The 17,771-nt window shown below is 37.1% G+C and overlaps 1 protein-coding gene across 7 annotated transcripts in view; it reads right to left on the minus strand.

Moving 5' to 3' along the window:
* GALNT13 (polypeptide N-acetylgalactosaminyltransferase 13) overlaps positions 1 to 17,771 on the minus strand; it is a 655,101-nt gene that overhangs the window by 33,625 nt on the left and 603,705 nt on the right. For all 7 annotated transcript variants that reach the window (XM_061437749.1, XM_061437740.1, XM_061437723.1 and 4 more), the window contains one exon: positions 14,641 to 14,739. In XM_061437749.1, the coding sequence (XP_061293733.1) occupies positions 14,641 to 14,739 (99 nt within the window). The remainder of the gene's footprint in view (positions 1 to 14,640; positions 14,740 to 17,771) is intronic.

The following is a 17,771-nucleotide window of genomic DNA, read 5'->3' on the forward strand; positions in this document are numbered from 1 at the left end:
ATCCTGGAATGTGAAGTCAAGTGGGCCTTAGAAAGCATCACTATGAACAAAGCTAGTGGAGGTGATGGAATTCCAGGTGAGCTATTTTAAATCCTAAAGAATGATGCTGTGAAAGTGCTGCACTCAATATGACAGCAAATTTGGAAAACTCAGCAGTGGCCACAGGACTGGAAAAGGTCAGTTTTCATTCCAATCCCAAAGAAAGGCAATGCCAAAGAATGTTCAAACTACGACACAATTGCACTCATCTCACAGCATAGTAAAGTGATGCTCAAAATTCTCCAAGCCAGGCTTCAGCAATACATGAACTGTGAACTTCCAGATGTTCGAGCTGGTTTTAGAAAAGGCAGAGGAACCAGAGATCAAATTGCCAACATCCGCTGGATCATCGAAAAAGCGAGAATTCCAGAAAAACATGTATTTCTGCTTTATTGACTATGCCAAAGCCTTTGACTGTGTGGATCACAATAAACTGTGGAAAATTCTGAAAGAGATGGGAATACCAGACCACCTGACCTGCCTCTTGAGAAACCTATATGGAGGTCAAGAAGCAACAGTTAGAACTGGACATGGAACAACAGACTGGTTCCAAATAGGAAAAGGAGTACGTCAAGGCTGTATATTGTCACCCTGCTTATTTAACTTATATGCAGAGTACATCTATAAGAAACGCTGGGCTGGAAGAAGCCCAAGCTGGAATCAAGATTGCCGGGAGAAATATCAATAACCTCAGATATGCAGATGACACCACCCTTATGGCAGAAAGTGAAGAGGAACTAAAAAGCCTCTTGATGAAAGTGAAAGAGGAGAGTGAAAAAGTTGGCTTAAAGCTCAACATTCAGAAAACAAAGATCCTGGCATCTGGTCCCATCACTTCATGGCAAATAGATGGGGAAACAGTGGAAACAGTGTCAGACTTTATTTTTTTCAGCTCCAAAATCACTCCAGATGGTGACTGCAGGCATAAAATTAAAAGAAGCTTACTCCTTGGAAGGAAAGTTGTGACCAACCTAGATAGCATATGAAAAAGCAGAGATGTTATTTTATCAACAAAGGTCTGCCTGGTCAAGGCTGTGTTTTTTCCAGTGGTCATGTATGGATGTGAGAGTTGGACTGTGAAGAAAGGTGAGCACTGAAGAATTGATGCTTTTGAACTGTGGTGTTGGAGAAGACTCTTGCGAGTCCCTTGGACTGCAAGGAGATCCAACCAGTCCATTCTAAAGGAGATCAGTCCTGGGTGTTCACTGGAAGGACTGATATTAAAGCTGAAACTCCAATACTTGGGCCACCTCATGCGAAGAGTTGACTCATTGGAAAAGATCCTAATGCTGCGAGATATTGGGGGCAGGAGGAGAAGGTGACAACAGAGGATGAGATGATTGGATGGCACCACTGACTCAATGGACATGAGTTTGAGTAAACTCTGGGAGTTGGTGATGGACAGGGAGGCCTGGCGTGCTGCGATTCATGGGGTCACAAAGAATCGGACACGACTGAGCAACTGAACTGAACTGAACGTTATTTTCCTGTGGCTACTGAAACAAATTACCACAAACATGATGACTTAAAACAACGGTAATTTATTCCCTCACAATTCTGGAGGTCAGGCATTTGAAATCAATTTCACTACGTTGTGTTATGGTACCAGCAAGGCAGTGCTTTCTCTGGTGGTGCTAGGGGAGCGTCTGTACTTTGCCTCTTGTAGTTTCTGGCAACAGCCTAGCTTTTCTTTGCTTGTAGCTATATCACTCCTATCTCTGCCTCTTTGGTCACATTTCCTTCCCTCCTCTGTGTGTCAAATTCCCCTCTGCTTCCTCTCATATGCATACATGTGTTTGCACTGAGTGCCAACCACATAATTGAGACAATCTCCCTATATCATGATGCTTAACTTAATCACATCTGCAGGGTCTTCTGCCATATAACATTCACAGGCCAAGGCTTAGGATGTGGATCCCTTTGGAAGTCATTTTTCAGCCTACTACAGCCTCAGATCTAGGCATTTTCATAAGAGCAGTTTCATTTGCCAGGAAGACTTTCCTTTATGTGGTTCTTCCAAGTTTTGAAGTTATTTCTATGTTAATAGCAGGTCTTTGAGTAACTTTTAAATTTTTGTATGAATTTGTTTACCCATTCATTCTTTCAGTAAGCACTTATTACTATAGAAGGATTAAGAAAAGGAAATCAACTAATACTTGCTTCAAGAAGAATTTACCATTTGCTTTTGAAGGTAAGAACAAACATACATAATTGAATGAAAATATAAGAGCTCAAAGTAAGAGAAACATTGAGATATGATATATGAATAATTAAAACGGAGAAAAAGTTTAAAATATTGTGAGTTCAGAGAAAGGAAATACCGGTGTGTATTGAAAATCAGAAAAAAATGAATTACTACATGGAGGATGGTGAAGTGGAACTAGATGAATGATATAAACTAGGAAATTATGTAAACTAGAATTTAGTTAGAAAAAATGGAGAAAGGTGATGTCAGGTGGGTAAAAGAAAAGGCAAAGATATGATTTTAAAAAATGGATAATGGTAACAATTTTTAAAATGTCTGTTCTGGCTATACTCAATAGAGATGATAAAGTTAAGAGTCTATATGGGTGAGCAACAGGAGATAAAAATTTCAAAGGTAAGAAGGGATCAGACTATAGAGCTTTGACTGGTAAAGAATGTTAATTTTATCTTGTAATAACTGGCGATATTAAAGATTTTTGTTTTTCCATTTGGCAATGATATTTTTGAAGTAGTCTCACTTCATTAGTGAATGAGATCGAGTAAATATGAGAAAAATCTGGAGCTTTGCTAAAACTATTGTAATAAATCAAATATGAGGCAATAAAGGCCCAGATTTGGAAAGTAGAATTATTAATAAAAGAATAGGTAAGAAGGACAAGTAGAGAGCATTCATAAGGTTTAGTGCTTAGTTTGAGAAGAGCAGGATATGAAAAGAAAAAATGTAAAAGACAGATGAATACAAAGACTGAAGAAAAAGGGCTTTGGATGAAAGGTGAGTTAATCATAGACATACTGAGTTTGAGGTTACAGTTGGTCATTTAAGTAGAAATGTGCATCAATCAGTTTTAAGCAGTTGGTGTAAGCTTTTAGGAATTGGTATGACTTTGGAGCTTCCATAAAGGTAAATCTAAGAAGATTAATTTCCTGGGAAAATAGAATGAAAAGACTCAAGAATAACCAGAGTAGCATAGAAATAATGGTCTCACTGACTTGTATATGTATCCCAAAGTTTTTTTTTTTTTTTTGGATACCAGACTGATCCCATGACAGAAGGCCCTGCTGAGTCTTACTTGGAAGGAAACTAACTCTTGTATTGATGGACTTGATGAACAGTATAGATACTGCATGACCCACTGAAAAATGAGGTCAGTGTGAGATGTTTGTATATATTTTCTCCTACTACCATCATATACTAACCCCATCTAGAGTATCTGTACAGACTGGCACAACCACCTTTGTTGGCTGTTTGTCAATGAGTGAGTGAGCCAATTTGCCAGTCCATCCTCAGTATCTTTTAGTCCCCCGATAGGAGACTGAGCCTACCAGACACAAGACAAGTTCTCCCAGCCAAGCATTAATGAGATTGAAAGGCTCTTGGAATAATCCCTAGTTCTACAGAAATTATAACTCTGCCCTCTTCTGGCTCACATGTGTCCAACTCACTTTAACATTGAATGGCCATTGTGGGATTTTACTTTGTGAAATCCCTGGCGAGTTTTAATTCTAGTATTCAGGTTATTAAAAGGGGACCAAATTATTATAGAAATGGCTTATAAGTAATTATAAGATGTAAACTTTACTTATAGAAATCTAATATTTAAAATGAATATGTATCTCTTGAATGACTATATCTATTACAATCCATGAGTACATTAGAAAGCATTACTAAAATAATTAAGTTTCTCTAGGAGAGGGTCTGTAATAAGAGAATGATGTATTTGTTTACTATCAAAATTTGTAATGCACCTGTCATAATGTTGGATTCTTCTTAAGTATAAATAACAGAATTTTAGAGGAAGAGGAGACATTTGTATGAAAGTATGGATAATACCTAATGATCTCTTTATCTCGGCAGACAATATGGTTTTAATAAATGGCTAGCATAAGCTTCTCTAGACTTGCTACCTTGAAAAATGACTGAATCAAGTACTGCAATAAATTACACAGACTGTTTCCATGTGCTTTCTAGCTTTCTCCAAATGAGTGGCTCTAGGGAGAAAGAGAAACATTATATATGCACTTGCTAAAATGTGAGTGTTTTTCCATCACTTTATGTTCTTTGTCTTTAAAAGGAATAAGTACAGTGTTTACAAAGGCTGCTTTTCTCCCTATCTTTGATTAAAGATATATTTTCAAAATTTTTATATTGATATTTTAACAAAGTAAAATGGCTATTTTATAAATATTATATTAATCTACTTTGACTCATTTATATAAGTTTATATAAATTTTACTTAAAATTGTCACTAAAAATTAGTGTCGATCTTTGAGTATATATCTAGTATACTAGATACATATCCAGTGAGGCTAAGACCTATTTACTGTTGGCTCCTGTAAGATGATCTTAAATGTCATGTAAAAGCACCTCAGTAAAAAAGCATGGTATTTTGACATCAAAAAGAGAAAACATAAAGGCAAATATTGATTGGGATAAACTATATAAAAGTCTGTATATGAAAACGCAATGTAAACAAACTGTCAAGTCAGAAATATATACTTAATGTGTATAACAGAAGATGATAAAGTGTTTTTATAAGTCGTGAAACAAAGAGCCATCTCAAACTCCAATGAAAACATAAGCAAAAGCATGGTTATGAAATTCATAAAGTACTAATGCTAACTTTAAAAATGCTTACGTGCATTGATTTTGTTAGATATATGATTTAAAATAAGATAAAATGTTTCTCCCAAACTGTATTGGCAAATGTGAAAAACAAGAAAAATACAACACCCATTAGAGTCGGCCACTGTAATCACAGTGCTGGGAGAGTGTGGTTGGGAATCAGTGCAGATGCAGTGAATATAAAACTGGTGTGGAGTCAGCCAGATTTTGGTTCAAACTGGCTTTACCACCTCAATCACATTATTAATCTCAAGGTTTCCATTAAACTCGTGAGGAGTTTAAAAATTAGAATAACACTAGGCACTTCATAGATTATTGTAAAAATCAAAAAGAATAATGTATGTTAAGTATCTATCACAGTGCCTCTTCCTATTTTAGCTGTTTGTCCTATTAAATTGGTGAAATATTAAAGAGGGCAATTTGTCACTATATATTAAAAGCCTTATAATGATGTATAACTTTCGATCTAGCAAACTTAACTTCTAGACATTTCTAAAGAAATAAATATGGATGGAAGCTCACCAGGTTTTAGCTACAAGAGTACCAATGAGCCTGGACTGTAACAGTGAAAAGTTATAAATAACATTGTGTCTTAAACAGTAAAGGTTTGATTGAATCTAAATTATAGTTTATCCATTAAAATATGTCCTGAAGGAAATGGCAACCCACTCCAGTGTTCTTGCTTGGAGAATCCCAGGGATGGGGGAGCCTGGTGGGCTGCCATCTATGGGGTCGCACAGAGTCGGACACGACTAAAGTGACTTAGCAGCAGCAGAAAAGAAGGTAAATTATTTGGCTTTTAAACAGTGAGTATGTCTTAAGCTTATGAGTGGAGCCATATTTGGCCAATAGGGCAATTAGAACAGTGCAGAGACATAAGAATACACAGTATGCAGGGAATAAAGACATACCAAACACATCTAGAGCACAAGGACCTATTAGAACATCAAGGGACACTGCTGAAAAGCCATATGGGGATGAAATTATGAGGTGATTTGAATGTCATAACTAGGGAATTTTTACTTTATTTTTGGACAGTGAAGAACTGCTGGAGTGTTTAATCTGATTTAATTCTAATGTAACATGTATGGGATGTATTTATGGAATTCCCTATGATATATGGAAATAATGAGTTGTTGTTTTTTGACCACACAGGTGAAAGAAGATGTAGGCCAGGACAAAGATAGAAATCCTGGTTTTAAAAGGACTTACAGGTAGGAGTCAAGGGGTATTATTTTCATAGAAATAGGGGTTTTGGGGACCGATGAAATTTCAGGAGTGTCTATGTCAGATTTTGATTTTGTATGATTGTATGAAGGGGAAGGGAGAAGGCAATGGCACCCCACTCCAGTACTCTTGCTTGGAAAATCCCATGGACAGAGGAGCCTGGTAGGCTGCAATCCATGGAGTCGCTAAGAGTTGGACACGACTGAGCAACTTCACTTTCACTTTTCATTTTCATGCATTGGAGAAGGAAATGGCAACCCACTCCAGTGTTCTTGCCTGGAGAATCCCAGGGACTGGGGAGCCTGGTGGGCTGCCGTCTGTGGGGTGGCACAGAGTCAGACACGACTGAAGTGACTTAGCATAGCATAGCATGAAGGGGAAGAGAATGAGTACAGTTTGGAAAGCTTCAATTTTGAGATGCCTGTAAAGAATTCCAGTTATTAATTAGCAACAGATTCCAGAGCTCAGGAGAGAGTCTGAGGGTGAAGATATAAATCTGAGTCATCAGTAACATGAAACTACTTCTAGGAATCCACGTCATCTTTTCAAAAGCACAAAGAAGATAATTCCGTAACTTCTAGTAACATATTTTCTACCAGTAAATTGTAAGTTCTTTCTTTCGCTTGTAAAATGTTATATTCAAGTTTTAATCATATTCTTATTTATTTTCATTCTTTTGAAGTAATGATCATTTTGATATGGTTTGCTAATGTAAAGAAAGCATTTCAAGAACAGAAAGGAATTAATAGAGTATCAAATTTTATTAGAGCTAGAAGACTTGGATTACTAAATTTTTAAAGAGAACACCTCAAGATGATCAACTGTTGATTTTAATAATAATTCTTCACTTGCTACCCTGTTTCACAGTATTCCTGATACAAAAACATCCATGCATTATTTCATCTATTTACTTGACTAATTTTTATTAGGTGCCTACAATATCCCAAGCACTGTGCCCAGTGCTAGGAATGATGAAAGAGTATGCTGGATACTTCCAAGAACTACTGAAAAGTAAGTTTCTTTGTGATATCTCCAAAATTTAACAAAAACCAAACTACCAAAACATCCATGCAAGGAGAAATGGTGAAAGGTATAACTGTTCTGAAATATAAAGTCCCTTGATTTAGAAAAGTAAATGAGCAAAAAAAAACACCTAAAAAAAGAAAAAAACAACATTTGTTTTGACTTTTATGTAAAAAGCAGGAGAAATAAATTTGAATATTTTTAGGGGTTGGGGCTACTTTTAAAAATTCAAAGCTAAATAACCATAAAAATAAATGCTGTTTCCATGGTAACACAAAAGAATAGCAGTAAAAACAGGGAGGTAGCTCTGAGAATAAAATCCTGAGATCTGTTCTTTTTAAAAGTCAGTCAAAATTTTAAATCATGCTAGTATTAATACTGCTAGAAACTGTGAATTCCATAAAAAAGGATACCAGAATAGCATTTATCTGATGCTTTAATATTTTTCATAATACTTGCTAGAATAACAGGAGAGGCAGTTCTTTTTATTGACTTTAACAATACCATTAAGCATCTTGTGCTTTTAACTTACCTCTGGCATTAGGCACTGAATAAATATTTTTACTTTTAGAAGTAAAGACTGAGATAATGGAGAACACAAATGGAAATAATAAGGAGAATAATTAATAGCAGTGGAGCAAAATGTGCTGTCTAGTACATGCTATGCTAGTTATTTGTTTTATAAAGTTTACTAATCTTTAGAGAAATTGAGGGAAAATTTGTATGCATTTTATAGGTAAAACACTGAAGCTCCAAAACATTAAGTAATGTACAAGGTATGCAATTTATCAGATCAGAATAGTGTTATAAAATGATGTTCCTTTATTTCAGCAGTTCAATTTCTCCATTTTTATTTGTTTAATTATGATACACACACACACACACACACACACACACACACACACACACGTATATACACACACAGGAAAATGTGGGATAAAAAGAAAAATTTCCTATTCCAGCTTATTCTCTCCTATTCCTCTCCTATTCCTCTCTCCAGTGGTAATTTATATTCCAAATAGATATCTATATATTTCTAATAAGTTGCATAGCATTTATATATGGCTATTACAGATACTGTTAATAGAGAAAAATGTTCACAGACATTTTCCACAAATGAGGTCATTCAACTTCAAAGTAAGTTGTACTCTGTTATTTTTCCCTCTTTTCAGTTTTTGATGACAATACATTTAGACCTCTCAGTCATTTTGGTGGCTAAGTAGTAATCTCTACTGTGGATACACTATGATTTATTTAAACATTCTCCTCTTGGTAAATATTTGTTTCCATTATTTGTGTTATGACAAAATGGGCTCCAGTAAGCATTTTCATATTTGTAGACAGGAATAACTTTATATAGATGAAAAATATTGGTTTTAAAGTTTATCTTGTAATTAACCAGATAATGTAGAGACATTAGAAAATGTGTAGGTATGGGTTTTTTTTTACTTTTTAATTGTCCCCTTTATTTCTGAATCTCTGAGATTAGTATCTTTCTATAATTTTGGTTACTATGACAATAAGAACATTTTTGGCAGTGTCTATATAGTACTAGGGTATAAATCCATTATTCTGACCATGAATTCTTTCATCTATTTACTTGACTAGTATTTATTAAGTGCAGTAAGTGCCTACCATATCCTAAGTACCAGGTACTGGGGATGAAGAATGGAGTAGATATCAGTTCAGTTCAGTTCAGTCGCTCAGTCATGTTCGACTCTTTGAGACCCCATGAATTGCAGCACGCCACACGTCCCTGTCCATCACCAACTCCCGGAGTTTACTCAAACTCAACGTCCATCGAGTCGGTGATGCCATCCAGCCATCTCATCCTCTGTCGTCCCCTTCTCCTCCTGCCCCCAATCCCTCCCAGCATCAGAGTCTTTTCCAATGAGTCAACTCTTCACATGAGGTGGCCAAAGTATTGGAGTTTCAGCTTTAGCATCAGTACTTCCAAAGAATACCCGGGATTGATCTCCTTTAGAATGGACTGGCCCTGCCAATAGGAAGTCTACAGTAGAGTGGCATAGTTTACTTCTGGACATATGAAAACATTTAAATATTTTTTAAAATATTTTAAGCATTTATGATCTAGTGTTTTGTGTCATTTAGACAAATTTAAGCATATGACTGGATATCCTTTTGAACAGTAACCATAGCAACAGTTAGAACTGGACAAGGAACAGCAGACTGGTTCCAATTAGGAAAAGGAGTATGTCAAGGCTGTATATTGTCACTCAGCTTATTCAACTTATATGCAGAGTACATCATGAGAAATGCTGGGCTGGAGGAAGCACAAGCTGGAATCAAGATTGCTGGGACAAATATCAATAACCTCAGATATGCAGATGACACCACCCTTAGGGCAGAAGAAGAACTAAAGAGCCCCTTGATGAAAGTGAAAGAGGAGAGTGAAGAAGTTGGCTTAAAGCTCAACATTTAGAAAACTAAGATCATGGCGTCTGGTCCCATCACTTCATGTCAAATAGATGAGGAAACAATGGAAACAGTGGCTGACTTTATTTTTGGGGCTCCAGAATCACTGCAGATGTTTATTGCAGCCATGAAATTAAAAGACGCTTACTCCTTGGAAGGAAAGTTATGACCAACCTAGACAGCATATTAAAAAGCAGAGACATTACTTTGTCAACAAAGGTCCGTCTAGTCAAGGCTATGGTTTTTCCAGTGGTCATGTATGATGTGAGAGTTGGGCCATAAAGAAAGCTGAGTGCTGAAGAATTGATGCTTTTGAACTGTGGTGTTGGAGAAGACTCTTGAGAGTCCCTTGGACTGCAAGGAGATCCAACTAGTCCATCCTAAAGGAGATGAGTCCTGGGTGTTCATTGGAAGGAAAGTGCTGAAGCTGAAACTCCAGTACTTTGGCTACTCATGCGAAGAGTCAACTCATTGGAAAAGACTCTGATGCTGGGAAAGATTGAAGGCACGAGGAGAAGGGGATGGCAGAGCATGAGATGGTTGGATGGCATCATCGACTCAGTGGACATGAGTTTGGGTAAACTCTGGGAGTTGGTGATGGACAGGGAGGGCTGGCATGCTGCAGTCATGGGGTTGCAAAGAGTTGGACGTGACTGAGCAACTGAAGCCATGAAATTAAAAGACCCTTATTCCTTGGAAGAAAAGTTATGACCAACCTAGATAGCATATTGAAAAGCAGAGACATTGCTTGGCCAACAAAGGTCCGTCTAGTCAAGGCTATGGTTTTTCCTGTGGTCATGTATGGATGCGAGAGTTGGACTGTGAAGAAAGCTGAGCACTGAAGAATTGATGGTTTTGAACTGTGGTGTTGGAGAAGATTCTTGAGAGTCCCTTGGACTGCAAGGAGATCCAACCAGTCTGTTCTAAAGGAGATCAGCCCTGGGTATTCTTTGGAAGGAATGATGCTAAAGCTGAAACTCCAGTACTTTGGCCACCTCATGAGAAGAGTTGACTCATTGGAAAAGACTCTGATGCTGGGAGGGATTGGGGGCAGGAGGAGAAGGGGACGACAGAGGATGAGATGGCTGGATGGCATCACTGACTCAATGGACGTGAGTCTGAGTGAACTCCGGGAGTTGGTGATGGACAGGGAGGCCTGGTGTGCTGCGATTCATGGGGTCTCAAAGAGTCAGACATGACTGAGTGACTGATCTGATCTGATCTGATGGCATCTTAATGAATCCATGAGGTTAATTCACCTGACGGGTCTTCCTCCCTCATTTTCATCTATATTTGAATCAGAGTGATCTCGTAAATAATGTTTTCTTTTAGAATTCTGCATGTCATCATGGTGCAAATGATAAGTAGCTTTTTTCATAAGCTGTTGAAACTCATTATGGGAGACACTTCTAAATGTCTACTCAATACCATGGTAAATAAACTATGAGGAAAAGCTATGTGTGAGTGTGAGATGATGTATTTAGTGTATTTGTGCCATTAGGTGTCAAAATCACACACTTGTGGCCAAAGAGTCATACACAGAGGTGTTTTGAGTCTCTAGAAAAGCATCTGGTTTGCTTAATAGAAGGACAGGTATGACTGTTTCAACTCTTTTCTATTCCCACTTCTTCCTGCTTTGAATGTAGACATGATGTCTGGAGTTTTAGCAGACCTCTTGTGACCAGCTGATGCTAAGACTTAACTATAAGAATGGAAAGATAGAAAGTATGTGGTTTCTTGGTGGAATTATTGAGGACCTGAACAAATTAACAACTGACTGCTTGGCAGATTTCATACTATGTGAAAAAAGTAAACCCTTGTGTATTTAGTCCCGTGATAGCTTTTGCCACTTGGGGCTGAATTCATCGTGACTTTGGTAATAGAAACCTCTGACACTCACCGTGAATCAGTATAATAAGATGGACCCTTTTTGAATGCTCTGTTGTTGTTCTGACTATGTCGTTGTTTCCATCATCTTTCATATAGTCATTTCCCCATGCTGTAATTTAGAAAGTTTGACTCATATACTTTCTTGTTTAAATTTAAACTGTGAGGTACTAATTAGGATTTTAATAATTAAGTTGTCTTTAGTTGTAGAGAGAAGCATTATTTTAGTGTCTTCCATTGAATTGTACAAAAGTCTGATTTGAAGTATGGTGCCAGAACTCAACAGGGCCATTTCATTCTGGCTTTTTCTCTATGGATCCTTTTTTTTCTTTAAATCTTACATTATAGTTGAGTTACATGTTGTGTTAGTTTCAGGTATACATCAGTGATTTACTTATACATATATTTATTCTTTTTCAGATTCTTCTCTCATATAGGTTATTGCAGAATATTGCGTAGAGTACTCTGTGCTATACAGTATGTCTCTGTTGATTATTTGTTTTATGTATAGTAGTGTGTTTATGTTAGTCCCAAACTCCTAATTTATCCCTCTACCCCACATTTTCCCTTTGGTAACTAGAAGTTTGTTATGAATCTGTTTCTGTATTATATATAAGTTCATTTGTATCATCTTTTATATTCCACATTAAGCAATAGTATATGATATTTGTCTTTTTCTGACTTTCTTCATTTATGATAATCTCTAGGTCCATCCACATTGCTGGAAATGACATTAGTTCATTCTCTTTTATGGCTTCATTGTATATGTGTACAAATTCTTCTTTATCCACTCCTCTATCGATGGACATTCTGGTTGCTTCCATGTTTTGGCTTCTGTAAATAGTGCTGCAGTGAACACGGGGTGCATGCATCGTTTGAATAAGATTTTCTCCAGATACATGCCCAAGAGTGGGATTGCTGGATCATGTAAGTGGGTACAGTCACTATGGTGAACAATATGGGGTTTTCTTAACTAAAATAGAACTATTTTTAGTTTTTAAAGAAACCCCCATATTGTTTGCCATAGTGGCTGTAGCCACTTACATTCCTACCAACAGTGTAGGAGGGTTCCCTTTTCTCCACACCTTCTCCAGCATTTAGTGATTATAGACTTTGATGATGGGTGTTCTGCCAGTTGCCCAGTATGAGGTTAAACCTCTTTGTAGTTCTGATTTGCATTTCTCTCTTAATTTGTGATGTTGATCATCTTCCAAAACTATGTTGAATAAGAGTGGACACCCTTGTCTTGTTCCTGATCTTAGGGGAAATGCTTTCAGTTTTTCACAGTTGAGAGTGATGGTAGCTCTGGGTTTGTCATATACAGCCTTTATTATGCTGAGGAAGCATCCCTCTATGATGACTTTGTGGGGAATTTTCATCATAAACTGGTGTTGATTTTTGTTAAAACCTCTTTCTGTGTCTATTGAGATGGTCATTTAGTTTTTATTCTTCAGTTTGTTGATGTGGTATATCATACTGTTTGATTGGCAGATATTGAAGAATGCTCGCACCTGCTCCTGGGTTTCCTAGCAGCAGTGGCAGCCAGAGCACTCCCAGGGCAGCAGGGGAGTCACTGGTGACTGCTTGTGGGTGGCCTAGTGGCAGTGGTCGCTTGTGCCCATCACGGGAGCTCTTATAGGTGGTGTCTTGTTACCTACGAGTGTGCACAGGGAAAGAAGCTCCTATGGCGGTCCCATCCCTCTCCTCCTGTATTTCCCAAACATTGGCACCTTGCCTCTCTTGCACCCCCAGGCTTCCTCCAAGTCCGTCCTTGGTTGCCACTCTGGCAGGGTGTCTCTGCACAGCCGATTCCTGTCTCTACCTGAGTCTGACCTCTGTAGCCCAAGCTTCAGCACCCAGCCCCTGTCCATACTGACAGACAAGCATCTCAGGCTGGGGAGTACAAGGCAGTCGTACTGATATGTCTGTGCAGGTTACTCTTCATCTTGCCTTACTCAGGCTGGTTGCTGCCCTCTCCTCCCTGGCTCCAAAGCTTCCTCTCCACCCCAGCTGATCTTCCTACTGTAGAAGGGACTTTCCTGGGTACAGAAGTTTTCCTCCTTCATAGCTTCCTCCCTGGGGTGCAGTTCCCATTTTGACTACTTTATTTTTCCTTTATTCTTTTGTCCTATCCAGTTATGGGAGGGGTTCTTGCCCTTTCAGAAGTCTGAGGTCTTTTGCCAGTGTTCAGTAGATATTCTGTGTGTATTGTTACAGTTATAGATGTATTTCTGATGTATTTGTGGGAGTAGGTGAGCAGACATCTTGATCCTGAAGATCTTTCTATGGATTCTTGAAACATTCAGCTATTACAAATAATCACCATCATGTTGTGCTGAACAGAATCATTTTTGCTTCCTCAGTTCACTCTAAAACACTAGATAAACAGCTCACTCATATGCTTCACCTTGACCCTTTTAGACAACTTGTCTACCAAGGAGCAGCTGTCTCTTAACTGTGCTTTGTTATAAGTTCCCATGAACTTCAAATTAAACCTCTGAAAGTGGCTGTGGCACCAAGACTCAAGCCAAGCAGCCTTTACTTTTTCTACCTTGCAGTGCTGCTTTTCATTGCTTACAGAAAACACAAGAATCCTTGTTATAGTCTGGTAAGTTTCTGATAATTAATTGGACCATCACACACAAAACAGGTGTCCTAAAATTTTAATTAAGTATAAATCTTGTTTAAATAATACATTTTTACCTGATCTGAAGGGCATCTTCAGATAGCCAAAGCAAAGTTGTTAACAAACATGCTTATCTATGTGCTTAAAATTTTATTAAACCACCAAAAGTCATAGAAAACATGATAGACAAGAAACATTTGAAGAAGAAATTCAGGGTAAGCACCATTAGGAACCATAATTGCTGAGTGATTATTTTATATGATTGAGTTAACAATAAAATGCAGTCCTCATTTTCTCATACATGGTAATAGGAAGTAGGTCTGAAACATCTGGCTGCCCTCATTCACTCTAGGCTAATTAAAGATGTTGCCCTACTTATTAAATTCTTCAGTGTTTTCTTATAATACTTAGAATAATAACATAGTTATTATATGTTAAAGACATAAATTAAGTCTTTATTAGAATGCCTGTCAATTTACTAAGACATTGTTATTGGCAGTGAGCCATAATCTACCTGGATAGTTTACACAATATCTTCCCCCCAAATATGAAGCTGATAAAAAACGGAGTTTACCTGATTTCCTCCCATACCGTGACAGTTGAATATACCCACTTTTTCATTTTCCTTGCGGCCCATGTTGTCTAAACATTGATTTGTTTCAACATTTCTTATCTAAAGGAAACACAGAAATGTAAGTCAGAAAATCTTTGGTATTTTCAAATTCCTTGTTGATAGCAAAATAATATTTTTGTAAGGAAATTTCTCCAAGGAAAAGACAAAGCTTTAAATATTTATTTTTCCATGTCTATTCTGATATCTGTATAACAGTCTAAACTCCCATTCAGGTAAACTTGCATAGCACTGGCGTTGTCATTAGCATCCAGTCAAGAGGCACTCTTTGTTTATAGTGTAGTATCAGAGAAGAAGAAAACATCCACGTATTACAAATTAGGAGTTCTTCTGCAAATCTTCTGAAAATTAGGACAGTCTCGACATTGCACCCAAATAATCATAGTGTATTTGAGAAGTCCTTAAGTCCTACAGTGCCCTATGCAAAGTAATAGAAACAAATTGGCCCGATATGCAAATTTATGTATTTTTCGTTGCTTCATTACTAGAGGCTCCATTCTGAACATTTATAAAGATTAATTACACTGATAATTTTTTAACTAAAACATGCATCTTTTTGCATTCCTAATACCAAACAGTGGAAAGCAGTTGACCCTAAGAAAAACTTACAAGGCTAAATGGTGATTTCACAGGAAAAATTTTTCAAAACCAAGATTAAATTGCCAACTGCAAACATCAGATTCATGGTTTATACTCAGACACTGCATTAGTCCCATAATTAACATGTTAATATACATTTGTGCCAAATGTAATTTTATGAAAGCCATTTATTGAGTTTAAAGATGCCCAAATTACTAAGTCAAACACAAGTGAATGTAAAAAAGAAAACCTTTTCTAATAGATGAAATGTTTTAGATTTTTTTTCCTTTAGTCTCAACCCAAAGTAGTATGTTTTACACTTGTCCACTCTGCTTCCAAAAAGTTCTTTTCTCTCTTGTTAGGACACATATTTTACTGTTTACTCACTCATTACTTGGATATATTTAGTTATCTATGCTTCAGGTGCCTGTTTCTCCCTCTTGGCAAATGAGTATGATTAGAAACTTCTGCAGAGGCTGGATTAGGTTTCTACAAATCAACTTTTTTGTATGGTACAGAACCCTATGGTCAGGTAATGGTTGCCTGAGTTGGGAAAAATGGTGTGATTTGCAGTAAAGCCCCAGTCAGCAATTGAAATTCACACTTGGTAAGGGGTTGGGCAGAGCTGGGCAGTGAGGTCAAGCCCTGTCCCAGTGATTAGAGGGAGGCAAGGGTGGAAACAAAAATAAATAAGGGGACTATTGAGTCATGCCAATTAGATATGGTTATTTGGCATAAAAGGACAACAGTGGATGTGGGGCGGTCAAGTTTAGGATGTTTTTAAGATAGAGCCAGTAGGACTTACAATTGAAGTGGAAATGAGTCAGGAGAGGAAAACAAAGGCATCAAGAAGCATTACAAGATTTTGGTTTGAGCAGATCAGTAGATGATGTTTCCATTTATTGCGAGCAATATTCTGAGTTCTTACACGTTGATAACTGTATCTGTGGCTTTTATACTTCAAAATCAATTTGCTGGATCTGAAATCCTTGACTCACAATGTATTTCCTTGAGTATATTTAAGATATTACTCTGTTCACTTCCAGTATAAATAGTTGTTTTTGAAAAGGCTGAAGAAAATCTGTTTTCTTTCCTTATTCTTACAAATATATTTTTGCCTGAATGCCAAAATAAGTCGAGTAGATTGCCCAGATAGGTGGTGGTCTGTTTCAATATGTAGTTCCAAATTTATTTTCAAGGAGTAAATATTGAATAATATTGAATTATAGATAATTGATTTATTAGTGTTCATATTTTGTTACTTTGTTTTCTATCAGGAAAGTCTATTCTGTATTTTGTATCTTTTATATATCTCTTATATATGTCATTTTCTATTCGATAGAAAAGAAAGACAAAACTGTCTTTAAAAAATTTCCTCCTTCCCTCACTTTAAAACTCTTATGGCATTTTCTTCAGGGATTGTTGAATCCTCTGCTCTTTCAAATTTATCCATTTCTGAAATGATTCATTCCTTAATTTCTAATTCTTTCCTCCAGTTCAGGCCCTCATTTCAGATTTTTTTTTTTAATTTATGTTTTTATTTTACTTATTGTATAATAAAATTTATCTTGTTTTGAAATATTAGTTGACAGTTTTCCTGTCTTATGAGCCTAAGGTTTTGATTTAGTTTCATTTTTCATAGAGATATCATTTTACTCTTGATTATCTTTATTCTTATTGTAGTGATCCTTTTCCTTTCTTTTCAGAAAAAAATTCTCTTGATTTGTTAAGAGGAAGAATTTGATCAGGAAATAATTTTTCTCCCTCCCTCCCTCTCTCTTCATTTTTTCTTTTCTTTGCTTCCTGAAGGGGGTAATGATTTGTCATCTTTAAACTATTCTGATGCCCAGACTATTCTTGTTTAATTGGAGTAGGGGACATAGTGTCCATCGGGGGTCTTTAAAATCTCCCCAGGTGATTATAATATGCAGTTTGGCAACCACCATTCTGTGTGGATCACAATAAACTGTGGAAAATTCTGAAAGAGATGGGAATACCAGACCACCTGACTGGCCTCTTGAGAAACCTATATGCAGGTCAGGAAGCAACAGTTAGAACTGGACATGGAACAACAGACTGGTTCCAAATAGGAAAAGGAGTACGTCAAGGCTGTATATTGTCACCCTGCTTACTTAACATGTATGCAGAGTACATCATGAGAAACGCTGGGCTGGAAGAAGCCCAAGCTGGAATCAAGATTGCCGGGAGAAATATCAATAACCTCAGATGTGCAGATGACACCACCCTTATGGCAGAAAGTGAAGAGGAACTCAAAAGCCTCTTGATGAAAGTGAAAGAGGAGAGTGAAAAAGTTGGCTTAAAGCTCAACATTCAGAAAACAAAGATCATGGCACCTGGTCCCTTCACTTCATGGGAAATAGATGGGGAAGCAGTGTCAGACTTTATTTTTTTCGGCTCCAAAATCACTCCAGATGGTGATTGCAGCCATGAAATTAAAAGAAGCTTACTCCTTGGAAGAAGAGTTATGACCAACC

The sequence above is a fragment of the Bos javanicus genome, chromosome 2, assembly GCF_032452875.1.
Source record: "Bos javanicus breed banteng chromosome 2, ARS-OSU_banteng_1.0, whole genome shotgun sequence".
NCBI classification, from domain to species: domain Eukaryota; kingdom Metazoa; phylum Chordata; class Mammalia; order Artiodactyla; family Bovidae; genus Bos; species Bos javanicus.